The sequence below is a fragment of the Phocoena phocoena genome, chromosome 10 (genome assembly GCF_963924675.1).
Source record: "Phocoena phocoena chromosome 10, mPhoPho1.1, whole genome shotgun sequence".
Classification (NCBI taxonomy): domain Eukaryota; kingdom Metazoa; phylum Chordata; class Mammalia; order Artiodactyla; family Phocoenidae; genus Phocoena; species Phocoena phocoena.
Window position 1 is genome coordinate 23,598,194 of NC_089228.1, and position 24,262 is coordinate 23,622,455.

The window sequence follows — 24,262 nt, forward strand, 5'->3', positions numbered from 1 at the left end:
CCAGACAGCCTTTCAATTTTCATTTGGTTTGGTTCCCTTGACCTCCGGCTTTTAATCCCCCTTCAACTTCGTGCTTTTTTGGAACGTAAACCCCACCCACATCTAGAGCTGAGAGCACCTGACTTGCACCTGTCCTTCACTGGGGATGCTGGTTAGTCTTAAAAATAAATTTCCCGAGTCCCAACGGCCGCAGTAATCACAGCAGTACCACACTCAAACTTTGGGTAAGACTGCCTCAGTTCATCCTGACACTGGCTCTATCTGATTTAAATTCTTTCCTTTACAGTTATTTTCTCCACTTTACAAAGGAGGAAATGGAAGCTCGGAGAGGTTAAATAAACCTGTGCAGTGTTGCCTAGTTGGTAAAGCTGAGAGCTGAACTCAGATCTGTTTGATTCCCAGAGCTGTGCATTTAACCCTGAAGCTGCACTGCCCCAAATCCCCATACCCGCCTCATCTCAACCCACAGCCTTCCACCGAAGATTTTAAAAGGACAGGAAGTGCAGTGTTTATCTCCTGTATCACTCGTCCTGCACCAGTCTTCTCTCTCTAGGTACCGGGTATTTCCTCTTAACTCCTCCAGACCCCTTGTCCAAACCCACACTCCCTCCAAGCCCAGCCTCCCTTCTCCCCTCCCAGCGTGCCTTTTCTCCCTCCCCCCCCTCCCAGCGTGCCTTTTCTCCCTCCCCTGAGCTCCTGTTGAATTTAGGGACAGGAAGAGGCTCCTCACCCACTCGTCTGCGCTCTCTCTGCTGCGTGTGCTTTCTCTCCTTTTTCCCGCGAACGCACTCAGGATTGTTGACACGCGTAGCTGGCCACTGTGCTAAGCCGTCCACGCCTTATGGACATTCTGCCTTTTTGAGACGGTTGGAGGAGTCGAGGCCTGGGAACCTGGCTGCAATTGCACAGCTAGTACATGGGAGAGCTGGGCCTGCAGTCCTCAGTCTAACTCCTGTCCCAAGCTCTCCATGGCAGCACTGCCTTCCTGGGTGTGGGAGTTGTAAAGACAGGGCTTTCCCTTTATGGATGCAGTAGGGGGTACTGGGGAAAATGCACATTTGGTAGCAAGCAGACCTGGATTTGAGTTCTGGTTCTGGCCCTTATGGGGACTGTGTCCCTGGACAAGTTACTTACCTCTGTGCCTCTTTTCCCTCTTCTGGAACATGGGCATAATGACGCGTTAGCGAATTATACTAATTATTCATTGGAGCAGATGTCCAGAGCCTTGCCCATGGGGAGGGTTCCCTGTGTGTTATTTCTCTTCTCTTCTGCTACTCTCAGAAGCACACGGCGCACGCCCCTCGCCCCGAGCTGGGCGCCTTGTTAAGAAACAAATCCTTGAGGGCCGATAGGTTGAACCTTTACCACCGTGACCACCTCTGGTCCCTGATGTCACACCGTGGGATGGACGAGACAAATTCCCCAGGGGCCCAGAGCAGTGGAACTTCTCACTGATAAGGATCGGAGCCTTTCCCGAAGGGAATTTTAATACATGACGGAGGCAGAAAGAGGCCGTCAGGAGGGCAGGGTGGGGAGGTGGAGAAGGATATTGAAGCAAAGAAGAAAATCACAGCCGGCACACAATTGCTTCTAAATTAACTGGGTCTCCCGGGAGCTGTCAGTTCCTCCTAAACCCTGCACAGCCACTCGAGTCTGGAAAGCTGAGCGCGAGGGGAACCACAGGCTGGCAAAGCAGCAGGCGGTGGTTTAGCAGTGGTTTTATTTTGGAGGTCGGAACCACAGAGCATCGCAGGCCAGTGGGAGGGAGACAGCGAGCCGTCGGAGGCCCCCGGAGGACGCGAGGATGCACCTGCTGCCAAGCCACCTGGCCCTCACTGCCCGCAGCTCCGAGGAAAGCCCACCAGGGAGGGCTTCCAGCCAGCGGGCCTGGACGGCGAGGCTCCGCTATTAATAAGAGGGGCTATTTATACCGGCCTCTTTCAAAACTGCACTCGGATCACGTTACTGCTGCCTGGCCCAGGAATGCTTCATGTGGGTGCTGTCGTGTGCTTTCCAGGGCTGTTGACCTAAAATGTTCCTGAAGGCGGCGAGGAAGGCTGAGTGTGCCCTGCCTCTGGGTATTTATGGCTCACCCTCTGGTGTCCCAGGCTTCTGCTCTCCCCCCTCCGTGTGTGCGTGTGTGCGGTGTGTTTAAGGGCGGGGTGAAATCCCGAGGGGGTGTCGTGTGAGGCACTGCTTTTTGGCTATGAATTACCCCCACCTGTTAAGCATTTACTATACATCTGGCTCTCTCCTGGGCTGTTAGATTTAGTGATTTCAGCCAGATCCTGCCAAAACCCTGTGAAGTTGGTGCTCGTACTTTGCACATACTGGGGAGATGGAAGCTAAGGCACAGTGAGGTTAAGTGACATGCCAAAGGCCGTTCGATCGGTAGGGGTAGGCTGGGGGTTGAATGGACCCGGGTCTGTCTGATGTAAAAATCTGAGCTAATCCCCTCCAAATAACCCCTGCTCTGCTGTGCTGTAACTGGGCCTCAGTTTCTTCTTTTAAGGTGAGGTGATGATTTAATGCCTTCCTTAGAGGGTTGACATGTCATTCAGTGAGACGTGGCACATAAAGCCCTCAGCACAGAGCCTGGCACATAGAAAAGCGTGTGCCCTTGTTGTTTATAAGTGCTGACTTCAAGTAACTATATCCTATGTCACGATATTAAAATAACTGTATCCGGCCAGCTGGTATACACACTATGTCATTAAGTCTTGCCAAAGTCGTTATGTAGTCTGCCTTATTCTCAAGTAGCTGAAAACACTAATAACAGTTATTGATTAAGTGGCCCTGACTCCTACCTGCTACTGACGACTTTCTCCTGCTTGAGAAACAAAACGAACTGACGTTCCAACCCCCGGCTCAACTTTGACTGTTATTAGTGGCAGTTCCCTTTGTGTTTGGAAACAACCAAACTGCCTACGAATTGGCGGATCAGCTAAATAAATTATGGTTCATTCATACCGTTCATCCCAGCCGAGGAGCGGTCCACTGCTGGTTAAAAGAATTAGGGAGATTTCCAAGATCTATTACTAAGGGGAAAACTGGTACCGAACAGTCTGTATAACACACAAGCATCTGCGTGAAAGAAAAACACGTGTCCATCCCTAGTAGCCGGCAGCTGGAGGAGGCCGACCAGAGGCCTGGAGGGCAAGGAAGCTGTATATTTCAATATGTATTCCTGGTGTTCTTTTTTTGAAACAGTTTGAAATTTTACTGTGTGCTTTTCTCAGCTATCCGTATATAAATAAATATGGCCAAAAATTTTGTAAAAACCAGAAAGCACTGTAAGTCAGAATGACCCGTGGGTTTGTTTTTCGTTGTTTCTTGATGCCTAATTCGATTGAGGCAGTCATAGTAATGAAAGTCCTCAGAAACATCCTTTTTTAACATTTTGCATCTTGCAGAATGTAAAAGCTTCCTATAAACCAAGTCGAGGACGTAAATGGGAGTTTCAGAGAGAGCTGAGGGGGCCCAGGAGGGTGGGAAAGGCCCACCTCCACATCTGCCCAGGGGGGGCCCCCGCCCCCACCCCCATATCTTTTCCACACCTTTTCCAGCTGCAGGGTTGGGCCACAATTCGAGGTCTGATGCTGCTGGAGCACTTCTCGGTCCTGAATCATCAGGAAGAGTTTCAGTTATAGAAGCCAGATATTTTAGAAGGATTTTTAGGGCCTTGGATGGAAGCAAGTTTGGGGGGGAGTCTGAAGTGGGGGAAGATTGCACAGCCCGAGATATTCAGAAGATTTCATCAAACACAATCCTAAATTCCGACAATGTCTTTACGTGTGGAGACTGTGCTGAACTTCCCGAGGGCCCTTCCCCGCCCAGCTCTGGCTGTGCTATTTTTGACGGTCTCTTATTTCAGTCTGGCAAGTTGGTCGTGTCTCAGTGCGAGTTGGTCCTCCGTTGCCTTCTGAGGGTAGTGTTCTGGTTTCAACAAGGGGCAGAGTGAACAAAGAGAGAGCCAGCCGTGGTGGAGCTGACTTAGATTTACTAGCGGTTCTTTTTAAGTAGAAATGATCCAGAAGTAAGCTAGCCTTGTAGATCTTCTCCTTTGAGCTCCATCTGACCTTTTCATAAATCCAGCAGCCCTGCTGAGATCAGAGCGTGCGATTTCTGCCTCATCCTGTTGACTCCGGGCTGCTGATCCAGACCTAAAATGTCCTGTTCGCCTTCAGCACTGGTCCACGGCACCTGCGCACTCTGCTTCCAGCATTTGGGTCAAGATATGAGATATTACCATGATGCCCCTTCTCCTTGTTCATTTAGTATTCTGTGTGATTGGGTGGAGCAGTTTGTCATATGTGCAGCAGGGGTGGCCTGAGACCGAGCTCATTCAGCCAGAGTTCCCCTGCAGTAAAGTCCATACTGTTCATTTTGGGTTTAAAATCAAGTCCAGTCCTAAGCAACTGCAGTGCAGTTACCACGTTACCCAAGGAATTACCGGCTTTCTGCCTGCTGGCCTTTTTGCTTGTGGCTCTCCTTTGATTTGAAATTTAGAGAACTTACCTGTAAGGTGGGGAACAGTACTAGTACCTGGTTCCAACCTCAGAGGTGTAGCGATGCAGTGACATAATACTGTAGAGTTGCTACTGTCGCTATAAATAAGTAGAGGTAATGGTTAAGAACCTAAACTTTGGGGCTAGACACACAGGGCCACTGCCTTTTACTACTGGTGACCTTGGGCAAATTACTTAACATCTTAGTGATTCTGTTTCCCCATTGGTACAATGACATTGTTCATGGGGCCTGCCTTGTAGGGCTCTAAAGACGCGTCAGTGTACTGAAAGGCTCTTAGAGTCGTACCTGGCGCATAATAAGCCCTCAGTAAGTTAGCTGCCGCTATTATTATTATGACCCCCCTACATCTGTGTTGGAGAGTAAATCTGTAAGAAATGAAGAGTTCTTAAGCAAGCTGCCTTCTTGGCAACAGGCCCCTGACCTTAGTTTCCCTTGCTCTGATAAGATCTGAGGCTGTCTTCTAGTAACATGTGCATTTACGGTACTGTGAAGATTTATTAGTAGAGATTCATACTGATGGAGAGTTTTCAGCATCCCTGTACCGAGATAGGAAACAGATCGCAGCAGGGGTGGAGAGATAAAAGGTGAAGGAGAAGCAATCTGATTTAGGGGGCAGTCAGATAAGAGACTGTTAAAGTAATTAATTGTCTCCTTCAACACACAAACAAGGGACCTTTAAGTGGAGAAGGGATTTGCCGCGTGGTATGGATCTGCTTTCTCTCTGCCAGATGCTTCAGTCATGAAGCTATTGAAACAGACATGCTGTGTCCCTCAGCCCAGTAATTGCCAAGCTTCATCTCTAACTAGCTTTGGCACTGAAGAAGGCAAATGGGATAATTCAAGGCCTTTTCCCTTTTTTTAACCCTATTCATGTCTATAAAAGATGGCAGACAACCAGATTATTCTATTCAAGCAAACACTAGCTGTAAACTTGTATGAATACAGCTGTCATTTCAGTGGCCTTGTCTTCAAACCATAACAAGATGCTCTGTGTAAGACATACTCTGCAAAAATGAGAGTAAGATAACCTAGCTTTATCCTTGATTCTGCATCCCAGATACAGTTTCTTTCCAGCCCATCACCCGGCAAAAAGCCTGAGCGCTGCTTTGGCTTTCCTAAGGATTTTTGCACTCACTTTGCAAGCCTGATTTTCGATTCTCTTCTCAGATTTGGAAATACATGTCCATGTAAGGAGGCCAGATTCCGGAGCCTGTGGGGGCGGACCAGGCGAGCTGTGTTCTGGTTCTCCGGCTTCCCCTTCCATTAAGAGTCATGAACTATGGAAGTACAGATTTAGAATATTCGAGCGGGAAGGGAGCTTGGGAAGCATCTGTGGTCTGAGGAGGATTTTCCAGTTGTCTGCATGCAAAAGTGTGTGTGTATATATCCGTTATACGGATATATTCCTGGGAAACGTGTCTGGAGACTTCATCAGAGTTCAGAGAAGCTGGAATCTCAAATAGATGAGAATCTCCAAGTCCAGCTCCTTTGCTGTTGTACAGATGAGGCATTGGAGTAGTTGGCCCACGTGTCCCAGCGCCAGGAACCCAACAGGAGTGCACGAGTCTTTGGCGCAGGGTCCGAGCGTGTTGCCCTTTGGTGAGGGCAGAGCCGTGTCAGGGATGTATACAAAAACAACCAGGAGGGGGCGGTCTTTCCTCCCCAGATCCTTTTCTGACTGTTTCAGCCCACAAGGAGTTCTCTCACTGGGGGTCTTGAGGGCGCTGTCGTTCGCAGTTCACAGTCTGTTAGTCTTGATTTCTGAGCTAGATTGGAAGCTCCTAGAGGACGGGAGCCATCTCCTGAGTGTTTGTTCACAAACTTTGGGTGTGGTAAATAATTGGCTTTTGTGACCTGGCATGAATTCTCTCCCGTTGACAACTTGCTTTTAAATTCTTTATCTCGTATTCAGCATTACAACATAGCAGTCTTCCCATGGGCAACTCAGCACTGTTTTTTTTTTTTTTATTTCCCTTTTATGTCTGTGATTTCTTACTCTTAATTTGAATGATTCATTTCTTCTTGTTGTCATTACAGGTACCTCAATAACAATGAGTTGACAGCCATACCGTCGCTGGGTGCTGCCTCATCTCGTATCCTCTCTCTCTTTCTGTAAGTGGTACCATTTGGGGGACCCTGGACTGTGTGGGGAGGCCATGGTATCATCTTGCTGACATTTGGTGGCAGGGCAACTCGTGTTTCTGGGCTCACTGGTTAAAAAAAAAAAGGGGCCTTTCTCCATGTAGCTCTAATGATTATAACAAAAGCCTTGCTTGCTCTTTTGGGGTGTGTAGAATTAAAACCCAGAAGTTTTGCCTCATCTCTAATTTGGGGGGAAATTATCTTTTTAATGCCCAGGGGTACATAGAATTAAATTTCTCTGTCCTAGTGGTTAAGCTGCAATTTGAGTGAATAAACCCAACTTAAAAGAAGCTGTGTACACGATAAGACAGTAGGCTCATCTTTGTGGTAATGAATTTGGGAACGTGACTCCACTCACTTTCATGGCTTAAAAAAAAAAAAAAAAAAAACCACCAGCCTTCTGAAATCAATATAAAAGTAAGGAATTCGTTGTCATGGTCAAGTGTTAGACAACATACAGCCTGTCGATTATTATAGACAACACACTGGAGATGAAAAAGGGTATAAAGAGAGTTAAATGAGAAAGAAGGGGAGGTAACTGAGAGTTACCCCACTTCTTCAGCAGTCAGGTGGAGGCGTTTGCTTGTTTAAAACTCGCCCAGAGGTCTTTCCAGATAAACCAGTCACGAGTCCAACAATTTTCTAGACCAGATTTTAGTGACAGCTCCCCCAGCAGAGCGCCTCCCTCTTCACACCTAATTTCCTGTTCCCACTCCAGCCCCACTGGTTTTTATTTGATTTTGATTTTGCTGGTGTTATAACTGGTCTGCTCACCTGTGGGTATCTCTTGTCGACCCTGAGCCAAGCAGAGGGACCTGGTGGGAAGGAGTCATCCGTCTGATGGCTGGTGCGGCTTTCAGATCTCCGGGTTTTGCTGGCCACAGGCCCTGCGTTCCGGAGATGCCCTGTCCTTGTGAAACATGGTCTCGGGCTCAACCCTTTTCAAGGCACTGTGGGGTTGGGGAGCAGGAGGTTAGAATCGTGGCCCAGCCTTGTGTCCCGGACAGACAGATTCACCTCTCTGAACCTCATTTTCCTCATCTGCAGAATGTGTTCTTGGCCCGCTGTACACATGGGGGCAGTGAGCCCGAGGTTCAAGGCGAGTGTGATGTATATGACGCTCCTACCGTCCTGCACAGCCAGAGTAGGGGTTTGACAGATGGCGGCGGGCTGCTGGCTGGTAGCTAGTTGTCACCTGGCCCCTTGGGCCTTGGCACGATCTCACCTTTAAGGCCACAGGGTCTGTGAGTCACTTCTTGTACCTGTGAAATGCTGGCGCAAAGGACGTAGCTCTTTGTGCCAAGATGGACAGTCAAGGATCTGACTCTCTTTTTGTACCCATTTGGCCTGAGGGGTCTGGCATCTGGAAAGTGTCTCATTGCTCGTTAAATTAAATGAGTCACCCTTACCTGAGGCCAGTTAGGGACATGTCAATCCCTGGTATGTGTATAGAGCAATGCACCGGAAGACGCTTTTAACTCCTTGCTATTTAAAGGACGGTTCTTGGACCAGCAGAGTCCTATCGGCACTGAGCTCGTTAGAAATGCGGGATCTCAAGTGTCATCCCAGCCTTGCTGAGTCAGAAGCTGCCTTCACAAGGGCCGCTGGCCACCTGCCTACTTGTTCAAGTTTGAGAAGCACTGCTTTCCCTCCCCTTGGTTGGGAAGCCAGGGCCAGAGAGAACATCTTTGTGTTACCAGACAGGAAACCAAGGCTGCCTGAGTTCCTGTAAGGTGCGAAATCGAGAGGTGAACCAAAACGGGGCCCAAATGCTCGTTCACTGCTCCTGTCTCTTCCCCCCGGCACAGCAGGCAGGAGTGTGGCAGGTGACCCGTCCTTGCCCCGAGGGCCCGTGGTGCTCTGAATCAGGCCATGCTCTGCTCACTAAAAATACATTTCTGTTCCTTGGCCGAAGTGTCAGGAGCTGTGGGGCTGCTTGGCCTTGTTCCTGCTATTCCATTAGACAGCATTAAAATATGTAAAGTAGGAAAGGAAAAAAAAAAAGACTCCTTCCTGGTTTTGATTCAGTTTGGAAAATGCAGGTTCGTATTGGCAGATACTACCTTTGGCCTGAAGCTGGTCTCCATCTGACTTGGTCAGTGATTTCTCTCAAAGTACAGACACTGAAGGGTCTTTATCTTCCTTCTCTCTGAGGGGCCTGTGTTCTCCAATCTTAGACCCCTGGATCTAGTGCCTGCAGAGTTAGGCTAGCAGGGTGACATCGGGGTAGCAGGATTATAGATAATTTTGCTCTCATCCTTCATGCCTTCCTGTATTTCCCGAGTGGGGCGTGCAAAGGACAGGGGAGAAAATAGCAGAGCGGGCAACAAACGAACATGATTTTCTCACATCTCCATCCACATGGTGATTGCAGCCGTCCAGGCTTTGAAGAGGATGTTTTGCTGGTGTGTTTGTGGCTTTTCAGAACCATAGCGGTAAAAGGTGTCACACGTTCAACAAACATTTAGTCAGTACCTTCTGTGCCCGTGCAGTTGGGGCCCAGAGTGACCTCGGAAAGATTCAGTGCCATCGCGTGTGGGAAGTTCCTGACACGATGTCTGCAAATGTGGTTGGTCAGTTAGCTTCATCAATGTTGACGCTGGTAGCCCTTAGTCTCCAGATTCTCCCCTTTGTGGGCAGGAGGAGGATGAGAAAAAGAATCAGAATGTGCAAAGGGCCCAGATGGCTGAGGCTGTCTGAATGAGAGGAGCTGGGACAGCTTTCTGGGGACAAGGTTGTGGGCAGGCGGGTCAGGGAACAGGGGGGACCAGGCATATATCCAGCGCTGTCTCTGATGGTGTTGTGACGTGGGACAGGGTGCTTTTTCCTCATCTGGTGAGTGAAGGGGTTGAAACACGTGGTAAAAGTACACTTGCAGCTTGTATATTCCTTCTGTGACTCAGAAACTGAGAGTTGGGGCAGTAATGTCACAAAAGAAATAGCCCTGTCCTGTAACCACTGTTGCTGCCTTACGTCTTTCAGAAGTAGCAGCTTTGTGGTTTTCAGCTCAGACACCTGTAGTTAGGGACTTTTGCCTCTGGATTTTGTTTGCCTGTAGAAGTCGGCTCTTCATCTCTGTGTTTGGTTTCCTGTCTCCCGTGTCCTTGTCAGTAACCCTGGTTCCTCACTCACAAGACAGTGTTCTGATCCCCCAGATACCAGTGCCCTTCTTTGCTGAGGTCACACTTGGGAGGGCTTGTGTGGGAAAAGGGTTTGTTTCAAGTCCGGCTTTACTATCAGGGCCTCAAAACAGAGTTTTCTAGAGTTTGGGGAACTGGAGTCCTTCAGGAAAATTTCAGTTGGTTAATACTTTCTGATTAAAGGAATCAAATTCAATTAAAGTATTTGTCAAAGAGCGGATTTTTATTTGCATCGCGTTCGGTAGATAACGCCAAAGCCATTTGTCCTTAATAACCAAAAAGCATTAAACTCGAGGAAAGCTTTTAATAGGATTGGGTTGGAGCGAGGGAGCTAAATTTGATAAAACAGTTCTCTGAAAAAGAAACAGACTTTCGTTCAACAGGGACAGAATCTGCTGGTAGATTTTCACATTTGAGATTTTTTTTTTTTTTTTCTAATTCCAAGTCCAGGAAACTCAAGTTACGATTCCCACAGCAACAGTAATTTCGTGTGATGCATAAGATGCATAAGTGACGTTTCTGGGGAAGAAAAATTTCCAGTTTTCCTGTGGTGTTACTGCACTTGTATCACTGAGGAGATTGGTTCCAGTGGAAATGGTTGCGTTTTTTTTTTCACTCCTAGGAATAAAAAGCTTGCTGTAAAATCGACTTTAGTTTTAAAAGCACAGCAGCTTTGTCTCAGGGGTATTAGCTGCAGCATGTTTCCCATATGGCCCTTGGCTTTGTTCACGTAACTTCTTTTCCAGTTGGTGGTGTGTTTTGGACCCTGTCCCCTACCCATGCCTTGCCGCTCCCTCTCCCCCAAGCTGTGGCCTTGATCAGGTAGGAGATCTAGGCTAAGATTCCGTGCACACAATTACCTGTGACTTTGTCGTTGTGCTGTTAAAATTCTTAGGTTCTATGTTGCATTTGAAAACACATCAAAATACCTTTTACTTCGAATCTTCGGGGGGAAAAAAAAACTTTTCTGAAAACTATATATATATATATTTTTTTTTTTTGAAAATAGGATTTGCTTTTTTTTTTTCCTTAATTAATTAGTTAATTTATTTATTTAGGGCTGTGTTGGGTCTTCGTTTCTGTGCTAGGGCTTTCTCTAGTTGTGGCAAGCGGGGACCACTCTTCATCGTGGTGTGCGGGCCTCTCACTATCGCGGCCTCTCTTGTTGCGGAGCACAGGCTCCAGACACGCAGTCTCAGTAGTTGTGGTGCATGGGCCTAGTTGCTCCGCGGCATGTGGGGTCTTCCCAGACCAGGGCTCAAACCCGTGTCCCCTACATTAGCAGGCAGATTCTCAACCACTGTGCCAACAGGGAAGCCCCTATATTTTTTTTTATCGAGAGAAAACTAACATAACATAAAACACTGTTTTATCGGATTTAAAGTGTATGGTCAGAAACCTTTAGTACCTCCTCAGTGTTGTGCACCCCTCAATGCTGTCGAATTTCAGAACGTTGCCATCATCCCCAGTACAAACCCCCTACCCCTGAAGCCGTCACTTCTCCTATCCCCGTCCTCCCAGCTTCCTGGCAACCAGTAATTTGAAAACTCATCTTTTTTTTTTCTTTTGAGAAAAGTATCTTTCTCTCCTGTTAGCAAAGTACCTGGAAGACTTAGAATATGAAAAATTTAAATGAAAACATCAGAGGCGGGTTGAACTATGTGGTTCTGTATTTTGCTGTGACCTCTTAGCTGAAGAAAAACTGATGCAATCAAAGGGATGGCGTATTTAACATCGCTTTATGGTAACTTCCAGAGAATAAAACCTGGAAGGAATGAAACCTGCTGTCCCGTCTGTGACCCCACTGGGAGCCAGTTAAGTGGGTGCTGCTGAGGGAGCACAAGGCGAGGCCGGGAGGGATGGAGGGAGCTCTTCTGGGCTGGGTCTGCTGGGGAAGTAAAATCAACAGCAGTATTTAACTCTCCGTGTGCCTAGCATACCCTCTAGAAAAAAAGGGCCAGATCAGTCTTTTTTACAGGCTCATTAATGGGAAGATCAATTCACATTAAAGCGTAATTAAAGAGTGAGCCTTAGGGCTGCCCTGGTGGCGCAGTGGTTGAGAGTCCGCCTGCCGATGCAGGGGACACGGGTTCGTGCCCCGGTCCGGGAAGATCCCACATGCCGCGGAGCGGCTGGGCCCATGAGCCATGGCCGCTGAGCCTGCGCGTCCGCAGCCTGTGCTCCGCAACGGGAGAGGCCACAACAGTGAGAGGCCCGTGTACCACAAAAAAAAAAAAAAAAAAGAAGCGTGAGCCTTAGCAGGAGGCAGTGAGGATCTGGGCAGCCTCTCGGGAATGGGGAGAGGAATCCATTTCCCCGAGGGCCCAGCCAGGGATAAAGGGGCCCCGAACTCAACTTCAGAAAATTAGGTTGGGCTTCAGGACCCGAGCTGAGACTGTTAATTTTCAGGTGAAATTAAACTGAGTAATGAATAGTCACCTAGCATTGCTAAAACGTGTGTGTGTGCGCGTGCGTGCGTGCGTGCGTGTGTGCGTGGTCTTACAAAGTTGAGTGGTAACCTTGGACGGTGGAGCTCTTTACGTCCTGATACAAAGGTGGACCTATGGGGACTACAAGTGTGTGTACAAGGGGAGGTGGACGTCGAAACTCTCCCCAAGGTAAGGATTGTCCGTCCTTCCTGTGGGGGAATTTGCTGGACCATCCACGAATCATCAGGTTAAGAGTGGACTTAATCAAGTTTAATAGAAAATGTGGCAACGGGCAGTTCTTTCTGCATCCTGCTTCTGAGCGGCGTCCTCCAGTAGGAACCCAGGTTAGTCTAGCTGGTGAAGGAAGGCCAGTCAGCTTGGGCGTTGGTGTAAAAGTAAACCCCATCTGGGCCGTTGACATCTTATTCGCTGCAGGCCTTTGGACACACTCTCATCAGGATCGTGGAGTCAGTAGTGACTGAAACGCTTTAGGGAGAAACTGTGAACAAAGCTGTGTTTAAAGGGCCCCAAGTCAAGTGTGAATGAATCTCCGTGTTCCCTGAGCAGCCTGTAGCCGGTTCAGATCCCAGATGCTAAAGGGAAGCCAGGGCCCTAGTCAGAAAGCAGCACAACAGGAAAATAGATGTAAACCGGGGGCTTCGGTTCCTCTCTTCTGTGTCTTCAGAGACGTGCTCACTTTCTGCCTCGTTTGCCCAGATTTCTGTGTGTGTGAACGGATTCTTTCCTCTGGGTAAAACGTCACACCCGTTCCCTTGGGAAATCATGGCTTCTCTCCATCACCTGTTCGGTTCTCAAACTAGACCATTTACCAGCATCACCTGGAAGGCTCGCTGGGCCACAGGATGGCTGGGCGCCAGCCCCAGTTTCTGATCCGGCAGGTCTGGGTGAGGTGTGACTAAAGAATCTGCTTTGCTCACAAGTTCCTAGGTGATGCTGTTGCTACTGGTCTGGGAAGCTCCCACCCTTGGAGAACCACTACCTGAGCTTCTGTAGTGATGTGGTGGGGGGCAGGGTGGTGTCCTTAGCAAGCACGTTGCTGAGCCTTTGGAGGGCAGTAAATTATTTAGACAAATTCCCCTTGTCACCGGTATGGGCACAGGCATTTCTTTGGGACAGTGGGGCTCCAAGCCCTGGTTAAGGTATTTATTTCCGAGCAAAGTGCTGGGGGCAGTGGACTCGGAGCTAGCGTGGGCAGCACGGCTCTGTCCCTGGCCGCGGTTTGAGGCCCACGGCTGTTATCAATTTGTCTCTGCTTAATTGACTGTTGACTGGCGATCACGTAGGCCTCCCCATCAGACCTTCACGAGTCCCTGGGAGGCAGGGAGCCTCTTCTGGCAGGAGATCTGTACCCATCTCCACGCGGGTATCAGCAGCTCTGCTTACAGCTGTGCCTCCCTGCCGGGAGCCGCTTTTAGCACCGCTTACCTTTCTGCTAATTATCAGTCACTGTTATCAGATACAACTTTACCCTCGACTGAGACTTGAAAGGTGCTGCTTTGTTCCAGGCGAAGCATCTAGAAGGTGAGCACAGCCATGCTCGTCTGCCCTGATGGGGGAATCAGAACTCGGGGCCCACACCTGTCCTCCACCCTGCGTCCAGTCATGGTCCCGATCCTCACCTCCTGTTTTCTGGCCTTCTGCCCCCGGGAGGCTGACCTTCTGGTTGTCGGTGAGCGCCAGAAATGAAAGGAAAGTGGAGGAAGCTGAGATGGGGGCCCAACAGGAAGGTGTGCCAGCGCGCGCTCCACATGAAGCCCAGGACAGACAAACGTGCCCCACGGGCCAGAGTCCCTGCCCTCAAGGGACTCGCAGTCTAGTTGTAGAGAAGGATGAGTAAACAGGCAGTTGTCATACCAGCCAGGGCCTGGGAAGTTCTCAGGGGCTCCTGGCCGCCGTCGCTGATGGGGTGCAAGACGGGGAAGGTTCCCAGACAAAATGACCTGTAAGGTGTATACCTCCTTTCTCTCCCCCCTGCAAGATGGGCAAGTGAGGTGCTCGGCCAACACGCTGGCCAGTTGGAGGAGCGCTGGGAGAAGGGCTCATAGGACATGGCTGCTTCCCTTTTAAGGCCAGTTTGCTCCCCATTTACCCCTTTGTCAACAGGCAGGCTGCTCTGAAGGGCCAGGAAGCTTCTGTTGGAAGGCAGAGCGGGACCCCTGGTTCTCAGACCCGCAGGCTCATCAGACTCTGGGCACCATGAGTGAGCCTCAAAATAGAAAGTTTACTGGAAACCCAGTACACAAAGACAGCAGCTCTGTGTCCCGGAAACTTCCCAGGACTTCTGTAGTGCGGACTGCCTCTTGCCCTGAGTCTCAGGGAGCCTTTCGCTGGGAAAGGAACCGCTGAGGCCTCCGCGGCAAGCCTGCCAAATTACACACAGTCCTGACTTGTCATTTTCCTTCTCTCTTTTCTTTCCTTTTTTTTTCTTCTTTCTTTGAGACTGGGGGTGGTAAGGGAGCCAGATGAGCGGTCCATCTGCAAACCATTTGCTGCGAAAGGAAAGGGAATGCCAGCTGTGGAGTCTGGGGAGCTGAGGGAGGGGCGCACCCGTGCAATAGGAACTTGGTCACGGAGGTCATTGCCTTTTTTGGGAACTCGGTAGCTTAGGGTCTGTCGTTGAGAGTTGGCCTTTGTTGTGTGTTCGGTTTTTTTCTTCCCCTTCTCTGTCTCATTTTTTCTGATGACCGTGTAAGTTTTAAATAGGGTCCAAGACCCAGTGGGAATGGGGATGCTGGTGCAGCATGGATGGTCTTGGAGGGAAGTACCTCCTTCCAGCAGTGGGTGCTGAAAGCACGGCAGGGCCTTGTGACCCGGCAGCGCGGGGAAGGGAAGCGGAGCTGCTTTGTCCATTGCACAATCTCCCGTGTGAAAGGAGCTGGCCCCCGCCCATATCCACAGCCTCCTTCCAGCCAGGCCGTTTCCTCCCCCTCCCCCTGCACTCCCACTTCCTGCAGGTGGCTTCTGTAATCCACTTACCCCGGGGGAAGCGTCGCCAGCGTGTGCACCTAATCCGAAAATGGCCAGCTCGACTTTGACCCCCGTGGTGACCTTGCAGAGAAGGCCAGGCCAGTTGTGTCTGCTCACACCTGGGAGCCATTTTCAGCTTTTACAGCCCAAGTGGAAGAAATGTGTTTGTATTTATGCCAGCCCTTCCTTTCATAAGGCCTTTCGTTGTTGGGCAATACGGAGGGACTATTAGATTCCCCCTGCCTGTTCAAAGGCAAGGGTTTTTAGAGACAGGTTAGTTTACCCAGTGAATTAAGTCGAGTCATGCGAAATGGCCAGATTTTCTAGTTCAAAAATGGTCAAAACATCAGCAGTCTCATCGTGGTTCAGCCTCTTGAGATGGAAAATTGCAGCGGTCACTGTATGTGGTACACAGTCGTTGTCAGGCATTGCTCTGTGTGCCTCCCCAGGCCTCACCTCATTATATTGCCTCTGCAGTCCTAGGAGGCACAAGGTCTGTTGTTACGCACTTTGTACAGATGACACGCCTGAGGCACAGAGAGGGCAAGACACTTCTCTGAGGTCACACAGGAGGTGGTAGAGGTGAGTCTTGGTCTCATTTCTCTGCACCTCTGGGGTTTGTGTGCTCACTGTACACAGGGAAATGTGTGGTCTGGGGGCCTGGGAGGGTCTTGTCATTTTCACGTGCTGACATATCAAATTGTGTTAAGAGGGGTGCACCTTGGGACTGCGGCCAGTAGGCTCTGGTGTGGATGAGAGGCTGCACCCCACGCATGGGCGTCTCTTCAAGTCGTGTGCCTGCCTCGGAACGTTGGGCAGCCCTCGGTATGATTTTCATTAACTGATGCAGAGTGCGGGGAGTCCTCCTGCCCTGAAGATTAGCCTGACCCTCCCCTCACCCCCCCAAACACACCCTGCTGGGTTATTCTGACTGATTCTGGTCGCCCGTCTTGTAAGGGTGCAGGGAGGAAGACTCGCCTTGCCGTCAGGTCTCTGCAGCGCCCAGGCCTGTTCAGTTGTGCCAGCAGCTCTTCAGACAGTGGCCCTGTGCCCTCCAACACATCACTTCGAGGCGAATTCCTCCGCAGTTTCCTCACTTCCTGGACGCCTTTCAAACCCAAACGGCTGAAATAAAGGTGCCAATTTGTAGTTCTTTCTTCCCAACCCCTTCAACCAGGAGGGGGAATTGTGTGCTACCAAGGATGGCAGGGCTGTGGGATGCAGCCAGGCGGCACTCCTGGGGGGGTCCTCTCTGGGGGCTGCTGGTCTCTGCTCAGCTGTATGGCTGTAGCGTCTTTGAGGGCAAAGAAGCTCTTCATCAGTGGGTAGGGCTGTGAGAGGCGGGCTGCTGTGAATCAGTTTGTAAAGACCGGGGCTCCTTCCCCAAGTAATACAGGGAGAAGGCAGGTGCCAGTGGATGTCTTCACCTTGCAGTGTGTCGGACATCATAAGCGCCTTATAGAGAGGGGGCAGTTCTGCACAGTGGTTAAGAGGAGGCTCTGGATCCACTGCATCTGGATGTGAGTCCTGCCTCCATCGCCTGTGCTGGTTCTCTGGGGCCTCAGTTGGCTCCACTCGTGCAATGGTGTTGGCTGTGAGGATCCGCTGAATACTCCGTGTCTCAGTACAGGGTCTGGTGTCTACTGAAAGTGCACCAGGTTGGAGACACTGTTCTATCCCTGACCCATCAAGGGCCTTCTGGGCATGGATGGAGCTGACCCTGCTTTGCGCTGCTGTGTTCCAAGGGGCATTGGTGGGTATTCTCCACCCTGAACCGGGAGGCCTGGTGTCGGAGGCAGGGGTAGAGGCTCTTCACGTCCCCTGAAAATGGACTCTGCTTGCAGATACCTGTTGTGGTGTGGCTCGCTCTCTTGTGATAGACAGATACTCTCCATCCTTGTGTGTGTATGTGTGTGTGATCTAGCTTAGCTTTCTCGTGTATTAATTCCCTCTATGGGAACTGTTGCGTGCACCAGGAGTGTTGATTTCCCTCCTCTCTTCTCATCGCCCGTTCCTCTACCTGGGACAGGTGCAGCAAGCCGCAAAGCACTCTGCAAATACCTTAGCAGTGGCTCCCATCATTGGCTGAACAGTAGAAGGACCTGGGGAACTTGAACAAGCCTAGAAGCCCGGGCCACATCCCAGGGCAGGTTAAAGGAGAACCTTGGGGCTGGAGGGCTGTTGCGGGAGGGACATTGGTGTTTTTTGTTTTTTGTTTTTTTTAAGCTCACCAGTTCCTTTCAACATGCAGGCAGAAATTTTAATGAGCCACAGCTGGGCACATGCACGTGAAAGGTTTTGTCCCCTTCTCTCCTTCCCTCTGATACCTGTCACTTAACATACTCAGGCTCCCCTGCCTTCTTGACTTTCACTCTTTCTTTCTTTCTTTTTCTCTCCAAGTAGAGGAAAAATAAATACTAAGGCTGACCTTTAATTTAGCATTTATGATTCTCGGGGTGGGGAGGGGCCTGTGAAAGGTTTTAGTTACCACTTTTACCGCCGATTTAATGGGAAGATACTGCAAAGTTAGCCATTCAAAATGAGTGAGAGAGGCTCTTGGCTTTGTCGTGTGTGGGGCAGCGTGTTTGGCCTGGTGAGGCGTGACCACGTCGTTGGGTGATCACAGAACTTGATTGTGGATTTGCCGCCTCAACTGGGGTATCTCCTTCCCCCGAGAGGCAGACCACCCATCTCTCACTTGCATTCCGCCTATAAATCAGAGAAGAAGCATTTATGATGGTGGGGGAAGAAAACCCTCTTTATAGTGAAACAATAGGCAAAACTTACCTCAGACTCTTTATAAACCTTTTTCTTTATCATTCCGAAAGTCAGGCTTTGCTCTTCTTAAAAACAAAAAGAATACGTAAATATAAGCCATAGAAAGTGAAGCTTTCCCTCTAACCCCACCCAAAAGCTGTGTTGTAATACAGCAGAATTCTAGTGCTGACGTTCAGCTTGGATAATTATCTGTTGGTATTTTGTGAGGGTTGTTTTGGAATTGGCCCCTTCAACAAGTCACAAAGAGTAATTAGAATTTTGGAAATAAGGGGAAAAATTCCCTTGGACTTTTTGGGAATGTGACGTTTTCTCCAAATCATGTGTGGTTCTTTTTTGTATGCAGAAAAACAGTGTTTATCAGCACGCAGAGTGAAGTTTTTCTGCCTCGTAATTGTTGTTTGATTTGGGGAATCCGTGTGAGGACTGGCCATTCCAGGGGTTCCCTCTCCTCCTGGCCTTGCCGACAGCAGTGATAAACGCTTTCACCACCCGAGGCTCCTTATAGGCCAGGCCGGCCCCTGCCTGCCTCCCTCGTTCTCTAGTGTGTGTTAGCAAGAGCCGTGATTTGGGGATGCTCCAGCAATTATGTGGCTCCAAACAGCCACACGCCTGTGGTTCTTACGCCTGTCTTCACTTTCCCCCGTTCCCTGAAAAGCAGTTGTAGCTCCTGGGAGGCTCAGTAAATTGTCCAGGGAGAGAGGGATTCAGAAAGCAAAGTGCTGGGCTTCCCTGGTGGCGCAGTGGTTAAGAATCCGCCTGCCAACGTAGGGGACACGGGTTCAAGCCCTGGTCCAGGAAGATCCCACATGCCACGGAGCAGCTAAGCCCGTGCACCACAACTACTGAGCCTGTGCTCTAGAGCCCGCGAGTCACAACTACTGAGCCCGCGAGCCGCAACTAGTGAGCCTGCGCTCTAGAGCCCGCGAGCCGCAACTACTAGAGCCCGTGCTCTGCAACAAGAGAAGCCATGCAATGAGAAACCCGTGCACCGCACCGAAGAGTAGTCCCCGCTCGCCGCAACTAGAGAAAGCCCGCATGCAGCAACGAAGACCCAACGCAGCCAAAAATAAATGAATAAAAAAAAGAAAATAACAAAGAAAGCAAAGTGCTGCTGTGCATTGTGGGTACCATCAGACCTTGAGGCCAAGGTTCATCTTGTCCCTGCCTAGTGGTCCCATGGGTCACTTTGGGGAAGAGAAAGCACATTGGTGAGGACCCTGCCTGCTTCTCATACAGCTGCTCCTTTATGGGCATTTGAGCAGAGAATATTGGTCCAGTCTCTCTTCACCTCCAGCTGGACACGGGGTGTTAGGGTGACTTCTGTGCTGGCAGGAAAACCGCCCTACACCATTCTCTTGTCAGGACATCACCCAACAAAGTGCTTCCTATCTCTTGAACTCAGAATGCAAGCCGTTCTCAGCGAAGGGGGTGCTGGCGCCCGAGGAACGGGGAGGAGCCATCCCTCCCGTGAACTTGGCCTCCTGCTCAGCTTCTAGCCCTGCCTCTGCCAGACATACCCCTACAGGGTCTTTCACGAGTCACCTCTCCACTTTGGGTTTCTGTTGCCTCAGCTGTAAGGAAAGGTCCTGGTCCCATATCACCCACACTTAACCAGGGTCAAGGACACACACGGCTACTTCCTCTCCTGCAGGCCTGGGGCGGCACCTGGGCTGCGTGTTCTCTGGAACAAACGTCCATCTCTAGTTGAGAACGTCTCTCATGGGTTCCTGGCAGGGGCTCAGATGCTTGTGAGTTCTGTCTAGTGGGCCCACTGAGCCCCCCATGTTGAGAAGCTGCTTAATTAGCACCCTAGGCTCATCCTGGCCACTGCCAAACCTGGGACCCACACCTTGTTTCTGAAGGGGTCCTCACGGCCTTGGCTCCAGCGGTGTCCAGGCTTGGTCCTTCTCTTCCTCTCCATCCTCCCTCCCACGTAAGCCCCGTAGAACTCTACCCTCACCGCCTGCCACTGCACACCTACCACCCAGTGGGGTGCCTGCCTTGTGGTGGCCCCGCAGTCAGTATTTGGTGAAGAAATGAAGGAAGGAGCCCTGTGGCTTCCGTGTCACCTAAGGAATAAAGTCTTGAGCTCTTTCAGAGTTGGCCCCTGGTTCCCTTTCTTCCCAGCATCTCCCCACTTCCTGCCTCGAGCTTTACATCAAGCTGCTCGTGATGGGAGCCCACACAGTCCGGGGCTCTGATTCCAGGCCTTGTTCGTGTTGTCACCTCTGTCTGGAATGGCTGTCCCTCCCCCAGCCGCCTCCACAGCACTGTGGCCCCATCTGTTAGTGTGCCCATCACATCTCTGTCTTTTTGTGTCTCCAGGGTGTGTTTTTTGGGAATTGGGGGGTGGGGAAAGGGGGTCGACCATACTCCAGTCAAGTTTACCTTTTTCTTAGAGCAGCTGCACCTAACAGGCACCCCATACACGCTTGGCTGAATAAATAAATGAAGGACTAAATGAATGGGTTAGTCGAAGCGTAGGGCAGATACTGGATAGTTTTAGACATTTATCGTCAAGGTAAAGGGACTCATTTGGGACAAGTAATAACAGAAATGATCTGTTGTGGCTTCCTAGAGGGCCTGGCTCTTTTCAGCCAAGAGAGAGGACTCGCTGTCCCTGACTTATTGAAAATCTGGGCGGCTGTTATAGGAGGGAAAGCAGTTGTAGAAACTACCCCGTGGAAGGCAGCATGGCTTAGGGGAGGTGTGCGGGCCCCGGGGTCCCATTGTCCAGGTTTGAATCCTTATCTGTTGCTTTCTAGCAGCAGCTTTGCAAGCCTCGGTTTGCTTAGATGTGAAACTGTCCTTAAACTGGCGTGGGTGTGTCAGGAGAAGGCCTCTCCTGGTCTCTGCTCACCTGTGAGTGGCCAACAGGTAGATTGGGGAATAGGCTTTTTCCAAAGTGAAGGTGGAGAATCACTGCAGATCCCTCTATGCATCCAGCCCATCCTGACTACTTCTCTGTAGTCAGGAAGTTCAGAAAACCCAGAGCTAAAGGTAAGCAGCCTTCTTTGCTACAGGATATGTAGGGCCTTTAGTAATGGGGGGGGGGGGTACAGTGTGGTGTCTCCCACATAAAATGAGCCTACCTGGACCCCTCTTCTATGAGACCCTAACAGTTGCTTCATAAAGAAGGGGGTCTTGTGGTCATGTAAGTTTAGCAAATGCAGAATCGAGCAGAATGAAAAGGTACTTTTCTTGGACCTACTTTGGGCGTCTGCCAGGGCTGACAAGGGAGGAATATATGCGGCTGTTCCAGAGCCTTTTCATGGAACTCCTTCCAAGGCTGGTGTTCCAGGGATGGTGTTTTGAGAACCCCATGTCTGGCAGTGCAGGCCTGACCTTCGTCCACCACCATCTAAGTCTAGACGCCCAGGAGGCCCTCCTGCTTGGCCACATAGTGGTGGGGTTCAGTTGAGTTACAGGACACAGAACCCAGCAGTAACTCCTGATACGTCACCACTGGTGGCCACTGGTCTTCCAATCAGCTTTATCAGCTACACCTTTCTCACTGAGTCCAAACCCCCACCCCCACCCCAATTCCTTCCTAATCGGTAGAAAGTAATTAAACGGTTCATGCCTATCCCTAGATTTCAGAAATTTCACAAAGCACAGCAGTATTTGGTGCTTGGCCCTTGGAACTGAGTCATACCGGGTAGATTTCTGCTGGAGACCCAGTGAGGTAGCAGGTTGGCTGGCTGATGGCACCGTGCATTCCACCAGCACTTCTGTCTGATTCCACTGTGGATGTCTTGCTACGTTTTTTATTGTTTTAATTAATCTTTCTATTTTGAGCTCATGGTAGATTCTCGTGCTGTTGTAAAAAAAATAACGTAGAAAGATCCTCGTATACCCTTAACCCAGTTTCCCCAGATGACAGCCTCTTGCGAAATTTCATACAACCAGGATACACATCAGTACAGTCAAGGTAGAGAATATTTCCATCCCCACAAGGATCCCTTGTGTTGCCTTCTTACACCCACACCCTTTTCCTTCCTTCCGCCACGCCCTTGGCAATCTCCAGTGTGTTCTCCATATATATAATTTTTCATGTAAGGAATGTTATATAAGTGGCTTCATACAGCATCTCACCTTTGCGGACTGGCTTTTTTTCATTCAGTATAATTCCTTGGAGATGCATCTAGGTTGTTGTGTGTATCAGTAGTTCATTCCTTTCTACTGCTGAGTAGTATCCACGGTATGAAGAGACCACACTTCGTTTAACCATGCCCTTCTTGAGGGACATCTGGGGTGTTTGCAGGTTTGGGCTAATACGAATAAAGCTGCTGTGAGCATTTTTGTGTGAACGTAAATTTTCGTTTCTCTGGGAGAAATGCCCTAGGGGGTGATTGCTGCATTGTATGGTCGTTGTATGTTTAGATTTTTTAAGAAAGTGCCGTAATTTTCCAGAGTGGCTGTACTGTCTTACACTCCTGCCAGCAATGCATGAGTAGTGTGGTTCTCTGCATCATGGCCAGCATTTGGTGGTGTCAGTATTTTTTATTTTAGCCATTCGGTAGGTGTGTATTGATATTTCTTGGTGGTTTTAATTTGCACTTCCCTAATGGCTACTGATGTTGAACATCATTTCATGTGCTTACTTGCCATCTGTATATTCCTTTTGGAGTAATATATGTTCATGTCTTGTGACCATTTTCTAACCGGATGGTTTGGGGTATTTTTGCCATTGAGTTTCAAGTGTTCTTTATATATTCTAGATAGTAGTTCTTCGTTGGATATGTGGTCTGAAAATATTTTCTCCCAGTCTGTAGTTTGCCTTTTCATCTTAATAGGATCTTTCCGGGAGCAAATGTTTTTAATTTTGGTGCAAGTCCAATGTGTTAATATTTGCATTTATGGATTGTGCCCCTAGGGTCAGATCTATCTGGCCCGAAACATAGATTTCTCTGACGTTTTTTTCTAAAAGTCATTAGCTTACGTTTGACATTGAGGTTCATGATGATACATATTTTAATTATTTTATTTATTTGGCTGCGTTGGGTTTTCGTTGCTGCGCGCGGTCTTTCTCTAGTTGCGGCGAGTGGGGGCTTCTCTTGTTGCGGAGCACGGGCTCTAGGCGTGCGGGCTCAGTAGTTGTGGCTCACGGGCTTAGTCGCTCCGCGGAATGTGGGATCTTCCCGGACCAGGGCTCGAACCCGTGTCCCCCGCATCGGCAGGAGGCTTCTCAACCACTGCACCACTAGGGAAGCCCTGCAAAATGACAGAGGTTCGGCGCTGTTTGCAGGTTTTTTCCGACGGCATGGCGCGGCAAGCTGGGCAGGGCGGTGCAGTGGAGGGTCCCCGCAGCTCCAAGAGGTGGCCGCGACGGCCGATACGTATTTTGAAACCTGAAACAGAGGCGAAAATCGAAGCTTGTTGTTTCGTGAAACGAGCAGAGCAAGAGTTGGCTCCTGTAGGAACTCAGAACAGGCAAGACAAGAGGATGGCGTGGTTCCGGGGTGGAGAAGAGTCGGTGCCGCTTTGATGTTGCCACGGGTCTTATCATCTCAGGGTGGATAAGAAGGACTGCATTAGAGGGCCGACTCCTTAATCCCGCCCATGCACATCCTTAACCCTCCCAGAGTGCAGTCAGGTCGTATGCTGAAGGCTTGGGAAATTGCGTGATAAGAGATACCCTGAATCCTATGATCGGGAGATCAGAAGTCTTCCAGATGGGGCAGGAAGCAGGCCTGGTTTTATTTTAAAGACATGTCAGTGGTATCACTCCCCAGAGGCGGGGAGGATCTTGGCTTGGAGGCTGCAGCCAAGTGCTGAAACAGCTTCCTCCACGCTGGAGCTCCAGAGCTGCCGGGAAGCTGGCAGGCGAGACGGGGAACATGCTGGCAGTGGCTGGTGGGGTGGGGGGGGCAGTTACGGGAGCGCCCCAGCACCCCCAGTCCCGTCTCTGTCCTCGTAGCCACAGGCCATCTCCAGAAAGGAGCGCAGCCGGGAGCCAGAGGGCACCTGGGCTCGCGTGCTGTTTAGCTGGGTGACCCCAGAGCAGCGTCTTACCCTCTCTTAATCCGGCCGAGCGGTGCCTCTGTAGCGCGGTGTGGAGCAGAGGGTGAGCAAGTTTTTTCTGCTCCCTGAAAAGTGCCCGGTTCAGTCTTGTCATACTTACTGCCGGAGGATAGAAGAGCCACTCTGATGCTGCTATTTAGGGCCCACGCCCGTCATCTTAAATATAAATAGCGAGAGGTCTGGCTGGGCCCTGCAGCAACTGTGCACTGACACGCGGTGGGCCGAGGGTCC

The 24,262-nt window shown here is 50.0% G+C and overlaps 1 protein-coding gene across 2 annotated transcripts in view; it reads left to right on the forward strand.

The window, feature by feature from the left end:
• Positions 1-24,262, forward strand: part of LRIG1 (leucine rich repeats and immunoglobulin like domains 1) — a 118,387-nt gene that overhangs the window by 42,796 nt on the left and 51,329 nt on the right. Inside the window, exon 3 of one of the 2 annotated variants that reach the window (XM_065884546.1) lies at positions 6,568-6,642. The exons of the other annotated variant lie outside the window; for it this stretch is intronic. Coding sequence (XP_065740618.1) covers positions 6,568-6,642 — 75 coding nt within the window. The remainder of the gene's footprint in view (positions 1-6,567; positions 6,643-24,262) is intronic. 2 annotated transcript variants of the gene reach the window in all.